At 42.5% G+C, this 24,952-nt stretch overlaps 2 protein-coding genes and 1 long non-coding RNA gene across 9 annotated transcripts in view; 2 read left to right on the top strand and 1 right to left on the bottom strand.

Annotated features, from left to right (window-relative positions):
• btd (biotinidase) overlaps nt 1-23,324 on the bottom strand; it is a 40,035-nt gene extending 16,711 nt beyond the window's left edge. For 2 of the 5 annotated variants that reach the window (XM_072253634.1, XM_072253638.1), the window contains exons 1-4: nt 23,278-23,324; nt 21,892-22,029; nt 10,816-10,873; nt 9,309-9,400 (exon numbers count right to left, since the gene is read on the bottom strand). The gene's annotated coding sequence lies outside the window, so the exon portion shown is untranslated. The other 3 variants (XM_072253635.1, XM_072253637.1, XM_072253636.1) reach the window with 3 other exon arrangements.
• LOC140195403 (uncharacterized) lies at nt 1,989-9,790 on the top strand. Its single transcript, XR_011885464.1, has 3 exons — nt 1,989-2,034; nt 3,551-3,674; nt 9,350-9,790. It is a non-coding gene; the product is annotated as an uncharacterized lncRNA (long non-coding RNA).
• A 112-nt stretch (nt 23,325-23,436) lies between the features above and the next one.
• The window catches only part of hacl1 (2-hydroxyacyl-CoA lyase 1), a 120,147-nt gene continuing 118,631 nt past the window's right edge, over nt 23,437-24,952 (top strand). For all 3 annotated transcript variants that reach the window (XM_072253632.1, XM_072253631.1, XM_072253633.1), the window contains exon 1: nt 23,437-23,549. In XM_072253632.1, the coding sequence (XP_072109733.1) occupies nt 23,472-23,549 (78 nt within the window). In that variant the 5' untranslated portion in view covers nt 23,437-23,471. The remainder of the gene's footprint in view (nt 23,550-24,952) is intronic.

Here is a 24,952-nt window from a genome sequence, read left to right as displayed (position 1 = left end):
CCCAGAGAGTGAGGGGCCTCAGTGATGGATGCAACCTTCTTGTGGCGCTATCTTTTGATGGTGAGGTGGGCTGTGATGGAATTGGTTGTGTCTTTAACTCTCTGCAGCTTCTTTTGATTCTGCACATTGGGGGCTCCATACCAGGCTGTTATACAAACAGGCAGAATGTTCTCCACCTTACATCTCTAGAAATTTGCTGGTGTCTTTAGTAACACACCAAATCTCCTCAAATTCCTAATGATGTATAGTGCTGGCGTGCCTACTTTGTGATTTCATCAATTTGGTGGGTCCAAGATCAATCCTCTGAGATGCTGATGCCTAGAAACGTGAAACTTCTCACCCTTTCTACCACTGACCCCTCAGTGAAGACTTGTGTGTATCCTCTTAACTTCTTCTTCCTGAAGTCCACAATCAATTCCTTGGTCTCGCTGACTCTGAGTGCAAGGTTGTTATGACATCACTCAACCAGCAGATCTATGTCATTCTGGTATGCCTCCTCATCTTCATCTGAGATTCTGCCAACATCAGTGGTGACATTGGCAAATTTATAGATGGGTTTGTGCTGTGCCTAGCCACACAGTCATGAGTGTTGAGAGAGTTGAACAGTGGGCTACACATGCATCCTTGAAGTATACCTGTGCTGATTGTCAATGAGAGATGGTCAAATTAGTTTTCTGAAAAGGGCAAAATGTGTCAAGTATATAATGTGGAAATGAAGACTTCATCCACTTAAACCTTATTTACAATTCCATGAAATTAATTTGGGGCAATCTTTACCTCCCAAAGAATTAGTTCCCTATACACATACTGTATAGTCATGATATTCCCATCCTATGGTCAGATCAAAAGCAATTCAAATTGAAGAGTTAAAAAATAAATTTGGAATGGATTAGATTTATCAAGAGAATTGATGGGTTAGTGAATGAACTGGGGAACAGTTCATTTGCTTTCCCAGCTGTAGCTGCAGGTACAGATTCCAAAATAATGCTGATGATCGACATAAAAACTCAAAGCATTATGAATTTCTGCCTGTAAATCAACAGTTCTGCAGATGCTGGAAATCTAAAACAAAGTAGAGAATACAGAGCCAACACTATTCTTTGATGTTTATCCCTGACAAATGTTCTCTGACCTGAAACATTGACTGCTTCCTTTCCCACAGATACAGCTTGACTTGTTGAGTTTTACAACTATCCTGTATTAATTTGAATATCCTGACATCAGACTGTACAGCTAATGCTCTATGATGCTTGTTGTTTTTACTGAAATTTCCAACTTGAATTCTAGGCAATTAACATATTAAAGGTTGTGACACATGCTTTCATATTTTGATCCACTATTTGAGTGGACACTATAAATTTACTTCCCATCTAATCAGATTGCTACTATTGCTTCAAAGGAACCAGGATCAGAAATGCACAGAACATATGTCTGAAATTCAATAAATACATACACACACACACACACACATATATATATATATATATAGTAGACATAATTTAAACATATATCATTTGCAACTGAATTGAAGAGATTTCAGTTTATTTTACAAATGCTTTGTGGACAAATTTTCACCCAGTTAGATGCCTAAAAATAAATCTTGCTTAAAATTTATTTTAATCAATGCAGAATAAAAGACGTTCCAAGCATTTGCGATAATGATGATTGTATTTTCATAGGAAAGGCTGCATAATTCAAAAAAAAACTAGCTAACTAATTGAATTACATTAATTTAAAGTAGTTCTAAATTCATAATTATACTTTCAGCTTGTCACAGTTCTGCATAAAATCATATGTCCTAGATATAATATTTGTCTAAAAAGGGCAGGTAGAATAAATTATTTTCAAAGTCTTACTTTGTTGTTTGGTCTGGGCTTCTGAAAATGAACCATTTGTGCTTAGTGAGTCATGCATGTGTCAGTGAATTTCTGAGTGGGCTGGAGCAGGTGTATAAATTGTAGCATTACTGCAGATCATAGATCAGAGGCAGAAGCAGAGCCCTTGCTTGTGCACAAGTATCAGTCTCCTAGATAGGTAAGAACAAACTGTGGAAATCTACTACATACTACATTTTTTTCTGATTCCTTCATTGATTGTACTCTTATGCTTTATGGTTTGATTTTATTTGGAACAAAAAAAATAGCAGATTTTGGAAATCTGCTTGAGGGACCCTTTGTCAGAACTGGAAAAGTGATCATTTATTCTGTTATCTCCACCTTCCCCTCTCTGCAAATTAAAGTGCACTTGTCTTCTCAATGTTCAGTTCTGATAAAGCATCCAAATACTCAGTCAGGCAGCATCTGAAAAGAACAAAAAATGTTTTGAATCGGTGGCATTTCACCAAAATTTTGACCTTATTTCATCAATTGCATTGCTGTTTAAGAATTGATTGGTTACAACTTGGAAGGGAAGATGAAACGGTAAAAAAAAATTGCTGGCTAATCTCTTTTGTATCAGGGTCAAGTTTACTAATTTCCTTTATCTTACTTCAAACAGCTTTCCCGTTAGAGAAAAGGATCATCGAGTTTTAGGCCAGTCTCCTTCAGTGCCTTCTTTTGCTCATCAAAGAATACTTCCTGTGTTAGGATCATTTAAGAGAAAGGAGATTATCTCAGGTTGCCTAATATAATTGGTGCTTCATTATTGCTTTTGACTTTAACCTGGTTTTTGGATTAGACCAACATCTGAAGCCTATTCACAAGGACATAATAATACCGTCTGCAGTGAAACAGAGATTTTACTTTAAAGTTAGCATTATGTTGATAATGGGCAACCCTATCTATTTGCTAGTTCCTAAAGCATGGTGAATAATGTTAGGAGCAGTGATTGAATATCTTCTCCTTCAGTAATCCACTTGAGTTGGTGAGGTCTGATGTCACTAATGAGCCCATTGTGGGAGCTACATACCCTTCAGCTGATGGGGCAGAAAGTGGCTGATAGGATATATGGGACAAGCCTGTCTGTTCCTTCCATCATCCCTGTGGGCTTCTAGTGAATGGCTCTCAGTACCATACTGAACGCATCTTCACTTTGAGTGAACAGGGTCCAGAAATGCCCAGGACTCATGGTTTTGTATTTCTTTAGAAACCTTGCCTACATCCTTCTCTCTTAATGTCAGAGAAATGTCTACAGTATACATCCTGAAATGTTTTTTCTTCGCATCCAAATCACTCTTCACCATTCACAAGAAGACCAAACAATCTGAGCCATGATTCTCAAGATTTTTTTAAAACAGTGAAGGGACTAGCCAGTGTTTGTTTATAGCGAATGTGTGTTCAATAGCCGGTAGGTTCAAAACTAGTAAGCCAAAGGAAACTAAGTAAATAAACCAGTCTGTAAAAAATCTAATTAGTGATCCAGGAGAAACTTCTTCATCAAGACATAGGAAAGAATTAAGCTGAGGGGAACTGCCAATGTGCACTTATCAGGAAACTGCATTGTAAATGAAGAACAAGAAATATATTCTGTTGGTCTGAGATAAGAAGTGTGGAGTTTAATCTGCTGTGGATTCTATGTTTTTGACTGTGTAAAAAATATTCCTTATTATTAGGATGAACAGTATTCCGCTCCTCGTTCCCTTTGCATTTATCTTCCTACTGGTATGTGTAAACCCTGAGTCAATCGTCAACGAAGACGGATGGAAATCTTTAGAGAAGCAACAAAACAGGGACCTGGTAAGTGTTTGGCAGACAATAATGCAATTACTTAGCAGGCAATCTTTGGAGGAGGGAAGGATACAAACTCTCCTTTAAAATGGGTGTGATCCTTAATAAATACTTTGCATTGGCATTCATCAACGAGAAGGACATGGAGGATAGTGAGCTCAGGGAGGAGGATGATGATATTCTAGGGCATGTGATATCCAGAAGGAGAAGGTGTTGGGTATTTTGAAGGACATTAAGGCAGATTAACCCATTGGGCTTGATGAGATCTACCTCAGATTATTGAGAGAGCCAAGGGAGGAGATTGCTGGGGCCTTGACAAAAATCTTTGTATCCTCTTTAGCCACATGTGAGGTTCTGGAGGGCTGGAGAATAGCCAGCATTGTTCCCTTGTTTACAAGAAAAATAGGGACAATCCACGATATTATAGTGAGGTGAACCTTACATCAGTGGTATTGAAATTACTGGTGAAGATTCCTAGGGATAAGATTTAGTCATATCTGGAAACACATGGACTTGTAGGGGTGTCAGCATGGCTTTGAGTGGGAGAGGTACGTGGACTTAAGTAAAGCACTTGACAAGATTCCTTATGTTAGGTAGGCTGATCCGGAAGATTAAGGCTCATGGGATCTATAGATTGGACCCAAAACTGACTGGCATAGAAGACAGGGAATATTGGTGGTGAGGTATTTTGAATGTTGATCTGTGACCAGTGGCATTCCACAGGGAACAGTGCATGGACCTTCGCCATCTGCCACTAATGCTTTGGATGAAAACTTGGGTAAACTAATGGAGAGGATTCTTAGGGACAAGATTTATGAGCTTTTGGAGAGCACAGTCTTATTAGGGATAGCCAGCATGGCTTTGGGAGTGGCAGGACTTGCCTCATGAGCATTATTGAGTTTTTTGAGGAGGAGACGAAACAAATTGATGAAGATAGAGCAGTGGATTTGGCGTGTATGGATTTTAGTAAGGAATTTGACAAGGAATAGCTCATCCAGAAACTCATGAGGCTTGAGGTCCTTAGGAACTAGGCAGCACAGATTCAGAAATGGCTAGTTGGGGAACTGAGTTCAAGAGCTGTGGGGTAATGTTGCAGTTCTATAAAACTGATTAGACCACCATTGGAGTATAGTGTTCAGTTCTGCTCACCTCATCATAGGAAGAAAATGGATGTTTTACAGAAGATGCAGAGTTGTTGCTGATTGGATTAGAGAACGTGTCCAATGTTCAAATTCAAAGTAAGTTTTATAATCAATGTACATATATGTCACCATAAACAACTCTGAGATTCATTTTCCTGCAGGCATACTCGCAAATCCTTAAAATAGTGACTATAGGAGGATCAATGAAAAATCAGCCACAGTGTAGAAGACAACAAACTGTGTAAATACAAATATAAATAAATAGTAATAAATAATGAGAGCATGAGATAATAAGATAAAGAGTTCTTAAAGTGAGATCATTGGCTGTGGGAACATCTCAATGGATGGGCAGATGAGTGTAGTTAATCCACTTGTCGAAGAGTTTGATGGTTGTGAAGTAGTAACTGTTCTTGTACCTGGTGGTGTGAGTCCTGAGGCTCTTGTATCTGATGGCAGCAGCGAGAAAAAAGCATGGCCTGGGTGGCGGGGATCTCTGATGATGGATGCTGCTTCCCTATGGCAGCATTTCATGTAGATGTGCTCAATGGCTGGGAGGGCTGCTCACAATGCGCTGGAGGAACTCAGCAGGTCAGTCAGCATCAGTTGAAAAGATTAGTCGACGTTTCGGGCCGAAATCCTTCGTCAGGACTGAAGGAAGAACTTTGGGGAGGGTTTGAAGAATGCTGGTAGTTGAAAAAAAACAGTAATTTGAAAGACAAAGGGGTGGGGGAGGGGAAGCAGGGAGGTGATTGGCAGGAGAACAATGCGCAGTAGTAGAAGGAGGTGGAACTAAGAGGGAGGTGATGTGAAATAGGGATAGAGGAAGGGAGGGGGAGGGAATTACCAGGCTGAATCCACTACCTTTTTGTAGGATTTTCTGTTCAAAGGCATTGGTGTTTCCATCAGGCCATGATGCAGCCAGGCGACACACTCTCCACTACACAGACTCCTAGGGAAGTAGAAGCGCTGCCGTGCTTTCTTCTCAATTGCACTTACTTGCCATGTCCAGGACAGGTTCTCTGAAGTAGTAACACCCAGGAATTTAAAGTTGCTAACTCTCTCCACTTCTGATCCTCCATAGAGGACTGGCTTGTTGACCTTTGGTTTCCTATCCTGAAGTCTACAATTAGTTCCTTGGTCTTGCTGACACTGAGTGAGAGATTGTTGTTATGACACCACTCAGCCAAGTTTTCAGTCTCCCTTCTGTGTGCTGATTCATCACCACCTTTGATACAGCCCACAACAGTGGTGTCTTCGGCAAACTTGAATATGGTGTTGGAGCTGTGCCTAGTCACACAGTCAAAGGTGTAAAGCAAGTAGAGCAGGGAGCTAAGCACACAGCCTTGTGGTGCACCTTTGCTGATGGAGATCATGGAGGAGATGTTCATGATGTTGCCAATCCGAACTGAACGGGGTCTACAAGTGAGGAAATCCAGAATCCATTTGTACAAAGAGGTATTGAGGGCGAGGTCTTGAAGTTTATAGGTTAACTTTGAGGGGACGGTAGTATTGAATCCCAAGCTGTAGTCAATAAAGAGCATCCTGATGTACGTAGCTTTGCTATCCAATATTCCAGGGTTTAGTGAAGAGTCAATGAGATGGCATCAGCTGTTGACCAATTGCTCTGCTAGACAAATTGGAGCGAATCCAAGTAATCTCTCAGGACGGAGCTGATATATTTCATCACATATCCTATATGAGGATATGTTGAGCAAGCAAGGGATTTTCTCTTTGAAGCAAAGGAGGATAAGAAGCAACTTGTTGGAGGTATATAAGATTATAAGATGCATAGATAGAGTGGACAGCGAAGGTCTTTTTCCCAGGTGGCTACAGTTAATACCAGAGGATATCCTTTTAAATTGAGTGAAGAAAAGTTTGGGGAGATGTCAGAGGTGTTTCTTTTTCACCTAGAGAGTGCTAAGTGCCTGGAACGTACTGCTGGGGCTGGGGTAGATGCTGATACAACAGGGATAGGCACATGGATGAAAGAAAATAGAGAGAGTGGAAGAGAAGAGTTGGATAAATCATAGAGTAGGTTAAAATGTTGGCATCACATTGTGAGCCGAAGGGCCTGTATTGTGTTGCACTGTTCCATGTTCTAAGAAAATGTAGTTGGGCTGATTAGTAAGTTCACCAAAGACATAAAAGTTGGCGGAGTTGTAGATAGTGAGGAAGGTCGTCAAAGGATACAACAGGATATAGATCAGTTGGAAATATGGGCCAAGAAACGGCAATGGAGTTTCCCCAATGCCCATATTTCCAACTGATCTATATCCTGTTCTGTCCTTTGACAACCTTCCTCACTATCCAGAACTCTGTCAACTTTTATGTCTTTGGTGCTGCACTTTGGGAAGTCAATTATAGAAGGAAATTATGCAATAAACGGCAGGACCGTTAAGATCATTGATGTACAGTATGATCTTGGTGTGCAAGTCCATAGCTCCTTGAGGCTGGCAACACAGAGGGTATCCTTGCCTTCATCAGTTAGGCATGGAGTATAAATGTTGGCAAATCATGTGTCAACTTCATTAAACCTTGCCTAGCCACATTTAGGATGTGGAGGCTTTGGAGAGGGTGTAAGCATCCTCACCAAGATGATGCCTGGATTAGACAGTACTAGCTATAAGGAGAGGTTGGACAAACTCATATTGATTTCTCAGGATCGTCAAAGGCTGAAGGGGCAACCTGCTAGAAGTATATAAAATTTTGAGAGATATGGATAAAGTAACTCCACTATGGATGGCCCCAAGCCTGGCTGTGAAAGGAGAAAGGTTGGAGAAGAGGGTAGCAATATCATCCCGTAAAAAACCAAGAACTACAGGAACTCCTTCTTTCCCTGAGAGAGGGAGGACCTTCGTCTGGAACAGCCATTCTCAACGGGGGCCATATTGCCCCCTTGGAGGCCCTGGCACATTTGAAGGGGGCCACCGACTGAAAACTGTGAGAAGGGGAGCCCCAAGAGTTTAAAGGGGCTCTAGTAACTGAAGCGATGAAATACCCAAACAGCAACCTTCATTGGAGTCAATAGTTTCCCTCCTATTTATAATATCTTTCTAACACACCGTTTGAATTCGGCACACCTGGTAAATTCATTGCTTACCGTTTATGTGAAACATCTCAAGCAGATACACATGGCTATGCAAGAAAGATTTAATGACCTGTTAAACCTCAGTATCCCGGATTAGATTTTGAATCCATTTGAAGTACAACCCACCCAAGTTGAGGCAGAAATTCAAGAGAGTTTGATTGATCTTCAGAGTGATATGACTGCATGTTGTTAGTTCAGTCAGTTTCAAAAAGATTTTTGGATCAAGATTGATCTGCCAAATAAATTTACAACACTGTGGGAAAAAGCCCAAAGATTTTTTATTGCCTTTCCTCTAACATATTTGGTTGACAGCGGATTCTGCAAGGTAGTTTCCTTGACAAAATCCAGGAACAAAATTGATATCGCAACAAGAGGTGACCTCTGACTGTCATTGTCTAATTTGGAGCCCAATATCATGAAATTGACAGAAAAGCACCAAGCTCAAGGATCGCATTAGGCCTGATAGATGTTTAATTTCATACAGTCTTTTTTTCAGTTTTGTCCTGTATATCGGAATGTCGACTGCACCTCTTCCTACAGATGCTGCCTGGCCTGCTGCGTTCACCAGCAACTTTGATGTGTGTTGCTTGAATTTCCAGCATCTGCAGAATTCCTGTTGTTTTCTGTCTATCTGTTCGTGTTGTATCCCTGTTTGAAAGGGGGGCCTTGGAACCTGAGAAGAGCTCCTAAGGGGGCCGCGGCCAAAAAATGGTTGAAAATCACTGAGATGTGTGAAGTTGGAAGTCACAGGGCCAATCAACCTTCGGCCCAGGACAGAAGATTCTGGCAACTTGCTGCTGGCGGCCTATGCCCCATGGAGGGAATGTGGGCTAAAGGAGAAGAGCAGATAAAATAGATACCCAAAGTTTTTCTCAGAGTGTGAGTACTAGAAGGCAGAGCCTTGAGTGAAGAGGAGAAAAGTTTAAAGGAGATTTAGAAGGCAAGCTTTTTCACACAGCGAGTATTAGGCGCCTGGAACACACTGCTGGGGAGCTGGTGGAGGCACTTAAACAGGCAGATGAACAGGCAGGAAATGAAGGGAAATGGATCCTGTGTGCATTCAGATAGGATTAGTTTAAATAGGCATCAATGTTGGCACAGGCATCGTGGGTTGAATGGCCTGTTCTTGTGCTATACTGTTGTATGTTCTGTTTGAACGAGCCTTTATTAGGCAACTTCACTCTCCATGTCCATGTCAACCCTATTGCCCATTCATTTATGCCCTTCAATGCTTATCTAAATGCAATTATTGTATCTGACTCCACCGACAGATAGTGTAAGCCACAAGTATTTTCCAATTTGTTTGTTATCTTTAACTTTTGCTGGTGAAGATGCAAACGATTTTTAGGCAATCCAATTCTTAATACATTTGAAAATATGGTTGCAATACAGTATTGGAATTTAAATGCTTACCTCGGTTAATTATTTTAATTTCTTTTTCTCCCACTGAACAGTTTTTCCGAATCCTTCAGTCCTATTTCACTGGTAGAGGGATGAGTTTTGGACTTGGAAGAAAAGAAAAGCTTCGTGGAAGATATGAAAGCAAAATTGGTTCATATGATGACAAATTCAACAACAATCTGGAAACTAAAGACATCTTCAGTGGTTAGTTATCCATTCAGTGGGTAATCAATCTGCATTCATTAGAAAAAAAGATTGTCAGAATTAATGTATAATTATAGTAAGCGTCAAAGGAACGTCTACTACAGTTGAGAATGAGCTACCTGTGACTGTAAACTGCAAAAAAATTTGTTCAGTTTGTTGTTGCCGATGATAAAATAAAATATTTAAAATAACTGGGCCCAGAACACACCCACTCCTATGACTCAAACATACTTTTATTTTACTTGTGCACAAGGAAAACAGTATTTTTCACCCACACTGTTCTGAGGCCAGGACAGAAAACTTGCTTTTTATTATACAGAATTGGCTTAGCAGTTATAGATGTTGACCACTTGGTAAATTTGGTAAACGTCTCAGGCCCATATGTATAGTTTGGGTGCCTAAGACTTTTGCTCAGTACTGTATTTGTCAACATGGAATGGAAAGGGAATTTTTGTCAATCTGGAAGGAGCAAAAGCTGTTGGGAATGGCAAGTGTGGAGGGCCGTGGGAGGAGTGTGGGATGGATGGTAGAGAAGTAGTGCCAAGAGCTGAGGGTGCAGACTCACCGAGCCCTGAGATACTAGGCAAGGTCATTTGATTCCAAACAATTGGGTAATTGATCATTACAGAACATCACTCTCAGAGGTTCCCAACCTTTTATATGCCATGGACCAATACCATTAAGCAAAGGGTCTATGAATCCCATTTTGGGAACTCCTGGTCTCTCTGCACCCTCACCTCTCCGTTCCCCCTTTCACAACCATGATTCCCCTCACCTTGCCCCCTTCCCACACTCAGTCCACAATGGAGACCCATAGCAGAATCAGGTTTATCAATACTCACATATGTCATGCAATTTGTTTTTTTTTGTGACGGCATAACAGTGCAATACATAAAATTACTACAGTATTGTGCAAGTCCGAGACACCCTAGATATATGTGCCTAAGATTTTGCACAGTACTGTATACTTTTGAATTCTTTGCTTGCAGATTTAATTGCCATTTACAATGGATATGTTAAATTCAATTGAAACTTCAAGTGGACAGCTGCTGATATTTTGAAGTTATTAAAGATGATTGTCCCTTAGTTGTTGGGTATGTTTTACATCCTTCCATTATCCCTATCTCATCTGTCTTTGGCACCTTCTATTGTGTAAGGGGACGCTATGTTTTTGGAAGACTTTTCTGGAAATGTCTCACTCACGTGGCACGAGCACGTGCTGTCCCAGTCATCCCTGTGTATCTCATCTGAGGTGTCTCCAGTGGTTTCACTTCAAACGTATCACTTGACTACAACTGCCCAAGGCTATTCTTACCTGGAAGTTGTCTTTAACTTGTGCCTTTTCGCAACTTCCACACTCCTTCCTCTTTGTCCTGTAAAAGACAAAATAGACCTTATTGAATTTCAATAGCACAGTCTCCGAAACTTCATGACAGTTTCATCAAGATCAGTTGGTTGTTGATATCAGGGGAATATGTGCAACACTCCTGGAAAATAATGGCCCACCTCTCTTAGACAACAGAAAATCTGGTGCTAGTTGATCTTAAAGGGCCACAGTATGGATTGCCAGCGTTTCAGCAGTAATGTCATTGATAGCCTGGCTTGTGTCATGTCGCACCAAAGCTGTGTTAGCAGCCTATTTCCCCAGTAATGCTGAGGCCATGTTAGTGCTTTCATGAACCAGTCTGGCATGTTCCCAGACAGGAACACTGGAATCCAGAAACACTCAATCTCCATAGTCCTTCAATGGCAGCCCCTCACAGTAGTATGTCGAGAGAATGTGGAGCTGGTACATCTATGGTGCTATGTAGGCCAGGTAACAACATCTCCTCCATGGCTTTGCCAAATATCCCATTTTAGAAAGGTTACTACTGACAGCCTACTGGCCTATAGACCCAGTAAGTACCATTAATGGGATTCAGAGTGTCACCGGTAGTATAGACATGGCACATACTGCTAACTAGTCTAGTTTTATCCCTTGTTGGTGACAGTAACATACTTCACCGCTAGCCCCATGAAGCAGGATGATTATGCAATGATTGTAAGTAGTTTGATACCAATCCTCTAAACTGTTTCATCGGCAACAGATATGCTTATGGACAGTGCAGTCCAGGGCTCCCTTTGCAGTTCTAATACTGCTATCAAAGTAAAACGCAGAACCAAATTCTCAGTGATTTAGGATCACAGAATAAACACAATGGCAATCCACCTTCTGAATGTATAGACCCTCTCTGGAGCACACCCAACAACCCGACTGGTTAGTACACGACACATATTCATAACTAAGGTGAAGAAAGGTATTAGGAGTATTAATGTAGTGAGATACTTCTGCATTTAGGCAGAAAATGGATGTCCAGATTACCTAAAATGTATAAGGTGGCAAAAAGCAAAGATCAAGAGTTCACTCCTTATCATCAGTTCTACTGGCCACCTGTTCCCTGGTCCAATGGCATCGTTGTCTTAATGTGTTTTCCTTGGACGTTTAAAGCAGTATATGTGTTCAGCAACACTTGGAATGGACCTTCCCAGCTGGGCTCCAGGCCGTTCTTTCATCGGTAGGCTCTCTCCAGCACCCAATCTCCCGGCTGGGAGGTCTGACATTCTGCAGCCAGAATGAACTTCTGGGCTTCAAGTACCTGTTGATGGGAACTCTTAAGAGCTTGTGCTGGTGCTATACAATACTGCAACATGCTCTCACTCATAATATGGATGCCCATCTTTGCAATTAAAAAGGCAGGTGTGGCTGGCAAGTCCATGTGGAGATAAGCCTGTTGTGCAGTTCAGAGTGCAGCGCATTGGCATCAGGGCCAGTGGAAGAGCCTCTGGCCATTTTAGCTCCGACTCATCGTGCAATTTAGTTACAGAAAGTTATAAACTCTCCCTGCTCCATCAGGGAAAATAGCCTCCCCACCATTCAGGACACCTTCAAAAATAAATACCTCAAAAAGGCAGCATCCATTATCAAGGACCCCTATCACCCAGGATATGGCCTCTCCTTATTTTTGTCATCAAGGAGGAGGTACAGGAGCCTGAAGGCACACACTCAACGTTTCAGGAGCACTTTCTTCCCCTCTGCCATCAAATTTCTGGAAAGACAATGTACCTATGAACACGACCTCAGTCTCTTTTCCCTCTCTTTTTGCAGTATTTATTTAATTTAATTTTCTGTTGTTATATATACATCTCATTGTAATTCATAGTTATTATTATGTATTGCAATGTACAGTACGATGCAACACAACATATTTCACAATGTACACCAGTGATATTAAACCTGGTTCTGATTCTAAACCGCATCTCAGAGCCCCGCTGAGTGCGGTAAGAGCAGCTGAAATGATGCTTACACTACAAGGCTTTTGTCAACTCATATAACTATTATTTTTCTCAGAGATCCCAAACCCAGGAATAAATATTCAGAATCAAAGTTATCCACAGTTACCATTTCTCTGAGTTGGATAAGCTTTTACCCATGGAGATGAAAAAAAACACATGCACAAGCATAACCCATACATTTAGGTTACTGCGTAAAGTCTGCTTGGAGATGTACAAACAAATTCCGGGGGAAGGGCCCAGCAGTGGCAGATAATGGCAGTGTCTTTCAAGATTATCCTCTGGTAAATCACACAGTTGCTGCTACTTTACCTGCTCTGGTCAAGAACCTCTCATTTTCAATTGTACCCATCGTCCTTTATACTCTCGTACGTAGTGTGCTTTAGTCCATAAAGTCTTTTCAGCTACTGATGCATCATGCTGTAACTTTTACAAATTTTTCAAAGAATTTGGAAAGTATCAGTAACCTGATCACAATGGAGTGTGACGTGGCCATAGAGACCTGCCGTTGCCGCTTTAGCAAAGGAGTCAGCTCGTTTGTTTCTTCTAGTTACTTCAACTTTCCCGTTATTAAGAGTCACTAGTTTATAAAGCAATTGTAGTAAGTAATTGAAAAGCAGGAAAAGGTTCATCGTTAGTTCACTATGTTTTATCGGAGTACTGAAGTGGTGAGGAACCCTCTCAGTTTCCTTAAATTGTCCATTGTCATGTAGTACTCCTGAGGCACAACAAGGTTCAGTGCACTGGCTGCAAGGATGCAGGCTTTCAGTAAGGCAAAAAGGTTCAGCTGCTTGAGCAGAACAGGAAGGAAGGTGCTGTATTTTATTGTATTTATTTATTTAGCGATGGAGTGCGGAGTTGGCCCTTCCAGTCCTTCAAGCCACACCACCCCAGCAACCCCCAGCAGACCCGATTAACCCGAACCTAATCACGGGACAACGTACAATGACCACTTAAACTATCCAGTCAGTATGTCTTTGGACTGTGGGAGGAAGTGGGAGGACCTGAAGAAAACCCACACATTCCACAGGAAGGACGTACAGGAACTCCTTACAGAACAGCCCCGGAATTGAACTCTGAACTCCAGAACGCCTGAACTATAACAATATTGTGCTATCCACTTTGCTACCGCGGTGTGACATGCACACTCCACATATCCACTAAAAACGTCAACCCTTCTTTTCAGTATCACATCGGGAGGAAATGCCTTAAAAAATACTTGCAGGCTTCTATCAGTGGTATTTTACAATGGGCAGAATTAAAGTCATACAAATTCTTACGTACAGTTCCACGATGGATTACTTAAACTGTGTAGTCTTTGGTGTTGGTAGTGGTGGAGGTGGAAATTGTTATCAAAATTGCCTTGACCCGAGGGCATCTTTGAGCCCAGTGGCCACGCTGTCCACAAACAAAAATACATGCCTCACAGATATTCCCATGTTTACCCATACCATGTCCGCCATCAAATTGCTGCAACTTTAAACCCCCTCACTGGAATCCACGACAACTCCAACAATGGAATAGATATAAACGTAAGAAATAGAAACAGAATTGGGCCTCTCAGCCTCTTGGTCTTGTTCTGCCACTCTGTAAGATTGACCTTTACTTAAGTGCCACAAGGACTTGCACTTAGACCATGTTCCTTGATTCCCTTAACATCGAATATCTATCTCTTCCTTAAGTGCACTCAGTAACTGACCCCTCTCCCTGCACCCGCAGCCATCTTGGGAGAAGAGCTCCTAGGTTTTGTGCTCCACAAAGGAATGTTTCTCAGTGTAACACACAGCCAAAATTCTGGAGAAACTCGGACGTCAGACAGCATCTATGGAAATGAACAGATACAGTGGTTGATGTTTCAGGCTGAGACCCTTCCCTCAGTGTGACTGGAGAAAAGAATCACAACCAGCTGAATGCAATTTTGAGATGTTCACTACTACATGGAAGAAAATCTGGGTATTGCTTTCAATGTCTAGGAGTAATGGTGGCAGCCACAGGAATTTTGCTGAGATTTCCATGAAAAATCTGGGCAGTAGTAACTCAGTGTGGCTCATTTCGATCCCAGTCAGCAACTGAAACTGGAATACAGTTCATGACACAGATCAATAGCTGCAGTGGTGCTTTGAACTACAGGAAAAAGAGTCAGGAAAAGGAAAGAGGTGTGCATCGGTTTAGGTAATCAGGAACAAGCAAATTACGCTGTGTACAAGAAATGCAGGAGTACTCTTAAGAGGGAAATCAGGGGGACAAAAAGAGGACATTAGAAAGATCTGTAGGCAAAATTAAGGAGAATCCCAAGGAATTTTAAAGATATATTAAAAGTAAAACTGGTGACTAAAGAGAGAATAGGACCCCCTGAAGATTAACATGGTTGTTTACATGTGGAGCTATGAGAAATGGGTAAGATTTTTAAAGAGTATTTCTCAACAGTCTTTTTTTACTGTGGAGAAGATCATGGATTCTAAGGAATTGATGCAACGAGTTGTGAGGTCGAGAACCATGTGTTAATTACCAAGAAGAATGTATTGGCAGCCTTAAAGCACAGTAGATAAATCCTCAGGCTCTGACAAAGTGCATCCTTGATCCTTGCAGGAAACTGTGTTCTATTAAATTTTGTAAAGAATTGGATGAATGTTTGAACAGTTCAAAATGAAAATTTAACTTTTTCTGAGCGAACAGCATGTAGAGTGTCTGTACAAGTTAAATACTGCAGGTCTGTTAATGTCTAATATCTGTTAATGCCAGATGGATTCTTTCTTAGTGTCAGGGACTATTAAAGTGTGAACACCTCACATATGTAATGTTAATATTCTTTTGTAAGTCCAAGGATTGTTTTGTGTTACAAGGATCATTAAAATGTTGAATTGATTTATGAGGGTATGCTGAACACTGTTAATACGCACAGGATGCATTTGAAGAAAGAAAGGCTGTGTGGAGACAAAAAAAATCAAAGAATTTGTCTGTCTCATGGATGCTCCATGTCTGGGAAACTCATAATTATTCAGTACCCTTCCCAGTTTCATTGGACTTCACCCAGAATGGAAATCGCAGTTGGTGCCTGGGATTCATGGGTATTTTCATGAGTGAGTTGGAATTCGGATTTCCCCTGACAACAGCAACAATCAAGAGGAGACTAAGAATCATGAGCCCTAAAATCTTATTGGAAATCTATGTGACTTGCGACTTAGTATTTTGTGTGGTTTATTTGTGCTTTCTATTTTATGATAATAAATTAATCTTTAATTACTTTGTTGTGCTTGTGTAATTATTACCACATCTCCTGGACACTCAAAATATTGGCTCTGATCAACCCAGCCTGCTGCAGGAACTAGGTAAGAAGTTCTGGAGCCCAAGATAATTGCTTCACCTTTAGTCGCAGCTGAAGTTCCAAAAGATTGGACTGAGGTAAATGTACTGTTATTTAAGAAGGCTAGCAAAAGCAAAGCATGGAACTACAGGCCAATGAGTCTGATATCAGTGGTGGATAAGTTACTGGATGGAATCCTGAGAGGTGGGATCTACCGACATTTGAATAGACAAGGTCTGATTCGAAATAGTCAGCATGGCTTTGTCCATGGAAAACCATGTCCGATGAATCCCAATGGTAGGAATCAGAGGGTGGTGGTGCAAAGTTGTTTCTCAGACTGAATGCCCGTGAATAGAGGTGTGTTACAGGGATTGGTGCTGGGGCCTGTGGTTATTAAGGCTGTAAACAATTCTAAAATCAGTGGTATTGTAGACTGCGAGAAAAGTTAGGGGATCTTGATCATTTAGGCAGGTGGGCTGAAGAATGGCGAATTGCTTTCAATCCAGGTGTGTGTGAGATGTTGCATTTTGGATTAGTCAAACAGGGTAGGTCTTACAATTAATGGTCGGGTCCTGGAGAACAGAGGGACCTAGGCTAACAGGTGCAAAGTTTACTGAAATGTTATCACAGGTAAACAGAGTGGCTTTTGTGGCACATTCAGACATCCCACCTCTCCCGGAAGTTCCGGGAGTCTCCCGCATATTGATAGCGGCTCACTGACACCCGCGAATTATATATAATATCCTGGAAATCGATTTTTTTGAGAATGAGCGAACAAGAGGGAGAGACAGAGAGAGTGAGTGACAGATGTAGCGAGAGAGCGACAGAGAGAGCATCCTGATTGTTCTCTCCTTGTGCTAAGTAGACCTATCAGTTTTCTTTGTGCGTGGGCTTTACAGTCAACCTCTCTCTCTTATTCATTGTCTATCAGTTCAGTTTAGTGTCCTGCAGCACCATGGCAGTGTTCCAAAACATTTATAAAACGTACTTCACCCCAGACTACACTAAAGTGTACATTGCCTAATGGGGGTCAAAAATAATGACAGTTTTGCTTGCTGCACGCTTTGCTATTTTATTTCTATTGCCCATGGTGGGTTAAATGACTGTAAAAGATATGTTGAGGTGAGTTTAACAGGTGTCATTCATTCATTAGCACAGCTAACGTTATTTAAACTAGCGGGCTAGCTGCTCAGTAGCTACTCTATTGATGTCCTACGTGATGAGGCCAAACTCCTTGTAGACTTGCTTATAGTTGTAATAGAATAAAAAAAATGACTCCATGAAAATATAATATATATAATACAAACATAAAATAAATTAATATAATATAAGCAAGGAAGCACAAGAGATACCCCCTTACAAGACAAAGCAGTTCTCCAAAGATGCCAGAGAATTCTATGTCAGGTGCTTTCAAAAAATCTTGGAGAAGTTCCCAATGAGACACCAAATCTTGAAAAATCTGACAGTGGTCAATGCAGAGAGCCAAGATAAAGCAGATTTTGACTTTGGCAAAGAGATTCCCAAATCTGATCAAGGCAGATGCAAGAGAACAGCTCCACTTGGAAGTCCTGGATTATGTCTCAAGTAACCTTGAAGGACTGGTGCCAAACTACTAAAGTTTGCCAGTTGATGAGTTCTGGGGGAAGCTGTCCAAAGTAAAATCTGTGTGTCATGGTCAGGTCCGTGAAGTCCACATTCCGGTTCACGGTCTGGTCCGTGGACTCAGGATGCCGGGTCTTCCTGCTGTCCCTTGTTTGAGTTAATTATAGGCACCTGATTCCCATCTTTGGGCTTGCAATATAAGTAGCCTTGGGAGTGAGTGTGGGCTGCTGGTTTGTCTTGTCAGTCCCCCCTTAGAGTGATCTGCTGATGGAATGCTAATGAAACCATTCATGATCTCTAGGCCTGGTTGGAGGACCACTGCTTCATGGAGCATTGTTGCCACTTGTTGGAGTGGTCTTTGTGGTATGGATTTGGCTGTTTCCTGGGCCAGCTGAGTGGCTGCCAGCCACTCTGAGCTAGGTAGGGATCCGGCTGTTTCTGTAGCCAGCTGAGGTTGCTGGCTGAACTGAGACTCAGAGCTTCCCTGGAGCAGAGATGGAACTGTCTGTCATTCTGTGGTGTTTGTCTCTTGTCCTTGCCTCTGTGGGGTAAGTCAGGATGTTTTGCCATTGCCCTGTGGGGGGGGGGGGAACATGTCTTAGAACATAGAACATAGAATAGTACAGCACAGTACAGGCCCTTTGGCCCACAATGTTGTGCTGACCCTCAAACCATGCCTCCCATATAAGCCCCTACCTTAAGTTCCTCCATATACCTGTCTAGTAGTCTCTTAAACTTCACTAGTGTGTCTGCCTCCACCACTGATTCAGGCAGTGCATTCCACGTACCAACCACTCTCTGAGTAACAGACCTTCCTCTAATATCCCCCTTGAACTTCCCACCCCTTAGCTTAAAGCCATGTCCCCTTGTATTGAGCAGTGGTGCCCTGGGGAAGAGGTGCTGGCTATCCACTCTATCTATTCCTCTTATTATCTTGTACACCTCTATCATGTCTCCTCTCATCCTCCTTCTCTCCAAAGAGTAAAGCCCTAGCTCCCTTAATCTCTGATCATAATGCATACTTTCTAAACCAGGCAGCATCCTGGTAAATCTCCTCTGTACCCTTTCCAATGCTTCCACATCCTTCCTATAGTGAGGTGACCAGAAATGGACACAGTACTCCAAGTGTGGCCTAACCAGAGTTTTATAGAGCTGCATCATTACATCGCGACTCTTAAACTCTATCCCTTGACTTATGAAAGCCTACACCCCATAAGCTTAACTAACCTATCCACCTGTGAGGCAACGTTCAGGGATCTGTGGACATGTACCCTGAGGTCCCTCTGCTCCTCCACATTACCAAGTATCCTGCCATTTATTTTGTACTCTGCCTTGGAGTTTGTCCTTCCAAAGTGTACCACCTCACACTTATCTGGGTTGAACTCCATCTGCCACTTCTCAGCCCACTTCTGCATCCTATCAATGTCTCTCTGCAATCTTTGACAATCCTCTACACTATCTACAACACCACCAACCTTTGTGTCGTCTGCAAACTTGCCAACCCACCCTTCTACCCCCACATCCAGGTCATTAATAAAATTCACAAAAAGTAGAGGTCCCAGAACAGATCCTTGTGGGACACCACTAGTCACAATCCTCCAATCTGAATGTACTCCCTCCACCACCACCCTCTGCTTTCTGCAGGCAAGCCAATTCTGAATCCACCTGGCCAAACCTCCCTTCTAACTTTCTGAATAAGCCTACCATGTGGAACCTTGTCAAATGCCTTACTAAAATCCATATAGATCACATCCACTGCACTACCCTCATCTATATGCCTGGTCACCTCCTCAAAGAACTCTATCAGGCTTGTTAGACACGATGTTGCCCTTCACAAAGCTATGCTGACTGTCCCTGATCAGACCATGATTCTCTAAATGCCTATAGATCCTATCTCTAAGAATCTTTTCCAACAGCTTTCCCACCACAGACGTAAGGCTCACTGGTCTATAATTACCTGGACTATCCCTACTACCTTTTGAACAAGGGGACAACATTCGCCTCTCTCTAATCCTCCAGTACCATTCCCGTGGACAACGAGGACATAAAGATCCTAGCCAGAGGCTCAGCAATCTCTTCTCTCGCCTCGTGGAGCAGCCTGGGGAATATTCCTTCAGGCCCTGGGGAGTTATCTGTCCTAATGTATTTTAACAACTCCAACACCACCTCTCCCTTAATATCAACATGCTCCAGAACATCAACCTCACTCATATTGTCCTCACCATCAAGTTCCCTCTCATTGGTGAATACTGAAAAGTATTCATTGAGGACCTCGCTCACTTCCACAGCCTCCAGGCACACCTTCCCGCCTTTATCTCTAATCGGTCCTACCTTCACTGGCTGTCCTGCTGTTACCCAACAGGTGGACCTGTCCCACCTTGATGTGGAGAGGTTGAGTCCTGGCTTGTCTAACTATAAGTCCCAGCTCTATGTCTATGCACTGTCCTGTCTCATGCTGGTGTCATGTTAACGATGAGTCCCAGCTCTACGTTGATGTTCAGTTCCCAATCCGTCTCTCAGCTCCAGCCTCCGAGTTATCAGCCTCTGCACTTCAAGACGAAGATCCCGCGGCCAAGCCCCGGGGATCCCGCGGCGAAGCCCCGGGAACCCAAGCCTCGAGGATCCTGCGGCCAAGCCCAGGCCTCTAGACCCCAGCCACTTCCTGTCCTGAAGCCATGTCATGTCCTTGCCTGGTTCCAGGGTCTGAGCCCGAGGCAAGACCCAGGTCCTGGGTCCTTGTCCAGTCTCAGGCTCGGAGTTCAAGCCTTGTCTCCTAGTCCATGGTTCCTAGTCCTGGTCCCGCTTTCCCTAGCCCAAGTCTGTGTTCTTGTCCCTGCTCCTTGCCTGAATCCTGTCACGTCCCTACTCTAGTCAAGTCCTGTTCCTTGTACTTCAGTGTCTGTGTCTTGCATTTGGGTCTGTTTCCAGCACTCCAATGTGACACTGAGTACAGGGCAGTTGAGACTCAGAGCTCTGCCATTTGATGAAGCTGCTTTTGGTGCTGCCAAATTCTCATTGTGATCTGAAAACGGCATTCAGCATGGTGCGTCACATTAGGACAGAATTCAGAAGCTGTCTTACAAAACACTTGTGAATCTGATGTCTTGCAAAACTAACAAATTCATTGACACAGACTGCTATGAGGTTGAGACTTCTGGCAAAATGCTTAAATCTGCCAAGCAAGCCACATCACAGTACAAGGAAAGTTTGCAAATAAATAGAAAAGCTATTTGTATTAGTACTTGGCTATTAGCATTGAGACTGCCAACAAAATAAGTGTGTGTAACTAGTTTCAATATGTGATCAAATAAATTGTTGTGTTCTTTCATAATCAAATGTCCTGTATACATACACCCTTGAAGGTTGACTGGGGGGGGGGAATATGGGGTTGTGGGGGGTGGAGGTGGTGGTGCTACCTCCCTGAAGTGAGTTTTTGCAGGGTGGGATGTCTGCACATTGGCCTTCATCAACCTGTGCATTGACTATAAGATGGCACATTATGTTACAGTTGTACAAGACTGATGAGGGTGCACTTAGAGTGTTGTACTGTATTCAGTCCTGGTCACTCTGTTTTGGGAAGGAATTCAGTAAGTTGTAAAGAGTCCAATGAAAATTTACAAGAATGTTGCCAGGACTCATGGGCCTGAGTTATAGGCAGAGGTTGGGCAGGCCTGAACTTTATTCCTTGGAACATAAGAAACTGACTGACTTATTTCCTTAGCTCCCTGTGGAATTGTATCAATGCTTTTGCAAACTATTGCATTACTGTATGGGGAATTGGTCTACACAGCTTCGCCAGAGCCTTGTTGTCTGGTTACCCATTTCTACCTCTCTGCTGGGGATGGAGGGTTGGACTTTGAGTGGCATAGGTAACCGAGGGGTGAGCTTATTCATGTGCATAAAATCAAAAGCGGTACAGATAGGGTGAATGCACAGCGTCTTTTTCCCAGGGAAAGAGTACCAGAAACAAGCAGGCACAGGTTTAGAATGAGAGATCAAAGATTTTAAAGGGTTCTGAGGAACAACTTTTTCATGCGGAGGGCAATGGGTATATGGGACCAGCTACCTAAGAAGGTAGTCATCCCTCCCCCTCCTGTCTTCTCCTATCATTTTGCATCTCCCCCTCCCCCTCCAACTTTCAAATCTCTTACTCACTCTTCCTTCAGTTCGTCCTGACGAAGGGTCTTGGCCTGAAACGTCAACTGTACCTCTTCCTAGAGATGCTACCTGGCCTGCTGCATTCACCAGCAACTTTGATGTGTGTTGCTTGAATTTCCAGCATCTGCAGAATTCCTGTTGTTTGGGTACATCAATGACATTAAGAGACATTTAGTTACTTAACTGCAAACGTAAATTAGCAGAAGCATGAAGTGGAATATGCTCCACAGCTGGTGGATGCTTCGTGGAGAACAATAGAACTTAATCATGCTGTAAATCTGTCAGATAAACACCGTTGACATGCGCCCACAAGAGCTGGCCAGGTTCGACCCGTCCATTATTTTAGGACGCAAACAACAGGAATTCTGCAGATACTGGAAATTCAAGCAACACATAAAAGTTGCTGGTGAACGCAGCAGGCCAGGCAGCATCTCTAGGAAGAGATGCAGTTGACTGCACCTCTTCCTAGAGATGCTGCCTGGCCTGCTGCGTTCACCAGCAACTTTTGTGTGTTGCAATATTTTAGGACGTTTATCCCAGTCCTTTCACTTTGGAAAGGTGTTACTCCTGGGGGAAAACAGCAGGGACCCTTAATATAATTGAAATTTCGCAGCTTCATGGTCGGACTTGAACTTGTGCTCCGGACGTTATTTCCCTTTACTCCCAGGGAGGAACCGTACAGAATCAATCTAAATTTTTGCTCAAAATCCACTGTGCAAAAAGCAAAGTTACAACTCTGTCACTCCTGTCTGTCTGTATCTTGTTTTACGGCAGTTGGCATCCAGCTTAATGGTGCATTACCGCCACCCTCTGCTCCAGAATGTGCACTAGACATACATTCTAAATCCCTTCACCCAATCTCTCTCTCTCTCACACACACACACAAACACACACACACACACACACACACACACACACACACACACACACACACGCCTACACTTCACCCTCCCATCTTTGACCATCCTAGTATCCTATTCCTGTTTATTCGTCATATTCTATAAAAAAACCCCTGTACCCCTTAAAAACGCTAAAAATACCCGGACTTGTGCTCTCTCACCCATGCCCAGCAACCCTTTTAATGTGAATTCCTGCATCCCCAACTCCCTTAATTTATTTCTCATCATCTCTCTCTGTATCCCATACTTCCTGCAACACAAAACTACATGTTCTACTGACTCCTCTTCCTGACATTCCTCACACAATCCTGTCTGGTGTTTCCCTATCATTTTCAATGTTTTGTTTAATGCACAATGCCCCAGTCTTAACCTAGTCCACACAATTTCCTCTCTTCTGTTTCCATTACCTACCCTAGTAACTGCAACACTCTTTTGTATTTGATATAAATGCCTCCCTTTCCCCTCCCTGTCCCATCTTTCTTGCCTCTGTCACTCCGACATGCACGAACTCTTTAATCCTGAATGACGACTTGGTCCTTGTCAATCAACGCTCGGATTGGTCGCGGTCCCTGTCATTCAGGGCTAGCGCTGCACGCTCGGATTGGTCCCGGTCCTTGTCACTCAAGGCGCTTGAGGCCGATGCTTCCTCCCTTCACTTCCTTGGCAATCTCAGTGGAAATGGAAGGGGCTAGGGTAGTTGGGGAGTTGGAGGAGCTCAGTGGAGCTCAGGTTATAGCAGATGCTCTGAGAGAACAGGTGAGTGACATTAGTAGCATCAAATTTGTTCACCGACATGAAGATGAAAGCTGCGAAACCATTGCAATATTTTAACAGTGCCACTTTGTAACTGTGATTAATTGTAGTTGCCCCCGACTCTTCGACCACGTACTCACCCAGACTCTCATATACCTTTCCCACCCACCTGGCTTCACCTTCTAGCCACCCTACTTCCCTTTTCGCCACATATTTATTCTGGCATCTTCCCCCTTCCTTTCCAGTCCTGAAGAAAGGTCTCGGCCCGAAACGTTGACTTTAATTATTTTCCCATACGCTGCCTGACCTGCTGAGTTCCTCCGGCATTTTGTGTGTGCTGCTTTGGATTTCCAGCGTCTGCAGAATCTCTGGTGCTTATGATCCACTCACTGATGGGTCCACTCACTGAGCAGGTCAAGCAGCATCTGTTGGGGGCATGGAGAATTATGATGTCCTGATGCAGGATTTCCACCCAAAATGCCAATAATTTCTTTCATACCTTCCCCTTTCCACTGATGCTACTTGGGTCTGAGTTCCTCCAGCATTTTGTTTGTTGTTCCAACATGAATAGCCATTCTGTAGTATACTGTACTTCTGTAGTTTATTCATCAAAGCCTTTAGTTGATGTGTTTTAGCTTAAAATCAATTACCTTCTCAAGCTTAGACATTTTTGCTCTTTAAAATTTTTACCATTTTGTTTTTTTTTATCTTTTTTAATATCTCAAATTATGACATTTCTCATTAAAAGTAATTTGCCAAATGGTGTTTTCTTGAGGGCATTCACAATCCTCCCTCTTTTTGTGTACTGGAATATTTGGATAGCAGGCCTCTTTTTCTTTTACCCAGAGCCTGATTTTGTTTCTAAATTGTCAGCGGGACTGACTCCAATTATTCCTGGAACCTAAGCCACTTGTATTATGGGATAATTATTAAACAAGATCGGTTGTGTCAGGTATGAAGCTATAACCCTGTGAGTCTAGTTTTATCAGCCTGCCACAGGATTGGGAATAATGATACTCCACTGTTGATGAACTAACATCATTATTAGACTCTTACTGTTTGTCATTTTCTGGCTTCATTATTTCTTGCTATGCTTGAAGAACCAGCTGTCCAAATTTTCATAAATGTTTCTTTCATGGTCAAAGTCTGGAACGCTTAGGAAATAATGAAAAAATATAGCAGCAACAGAAAGGCCCAGTGCCTCTCAGACCACAGGGAGGTGGTAAGAGAACTCATATTACTAATTGATACGGATATATCATAAATTCAGCTAGAAAGAGTCTGAAATGAAAATATTGTACAGCATCTGCAGAGAGAAGAAGCAAAGTTAACATTTTTGATGAAATTATAGAATTGGAAGGAATCAAAACTAAAATAAGTAAAGCAGGTAATGGGCAAGAAGAAAT

This window comes from Mobula birostris, chromosome 3 (genome assembly GCF_030028105.1).
Source record: "Mobula birostris isolate sMobBir1 chromosome 3, sMobBir1.hap1, whole genome shotgun sequence".
Taxonomy (NCBI): Eukaryota; Metazoa; Chordata; class Chondrichthyes; order Myliobatiformes; family Myliobatidae; genus Mobula; species Mobula birostris.
This window is presented reverse-complemented; position numbering and strand designations above follow the sequence as displayed.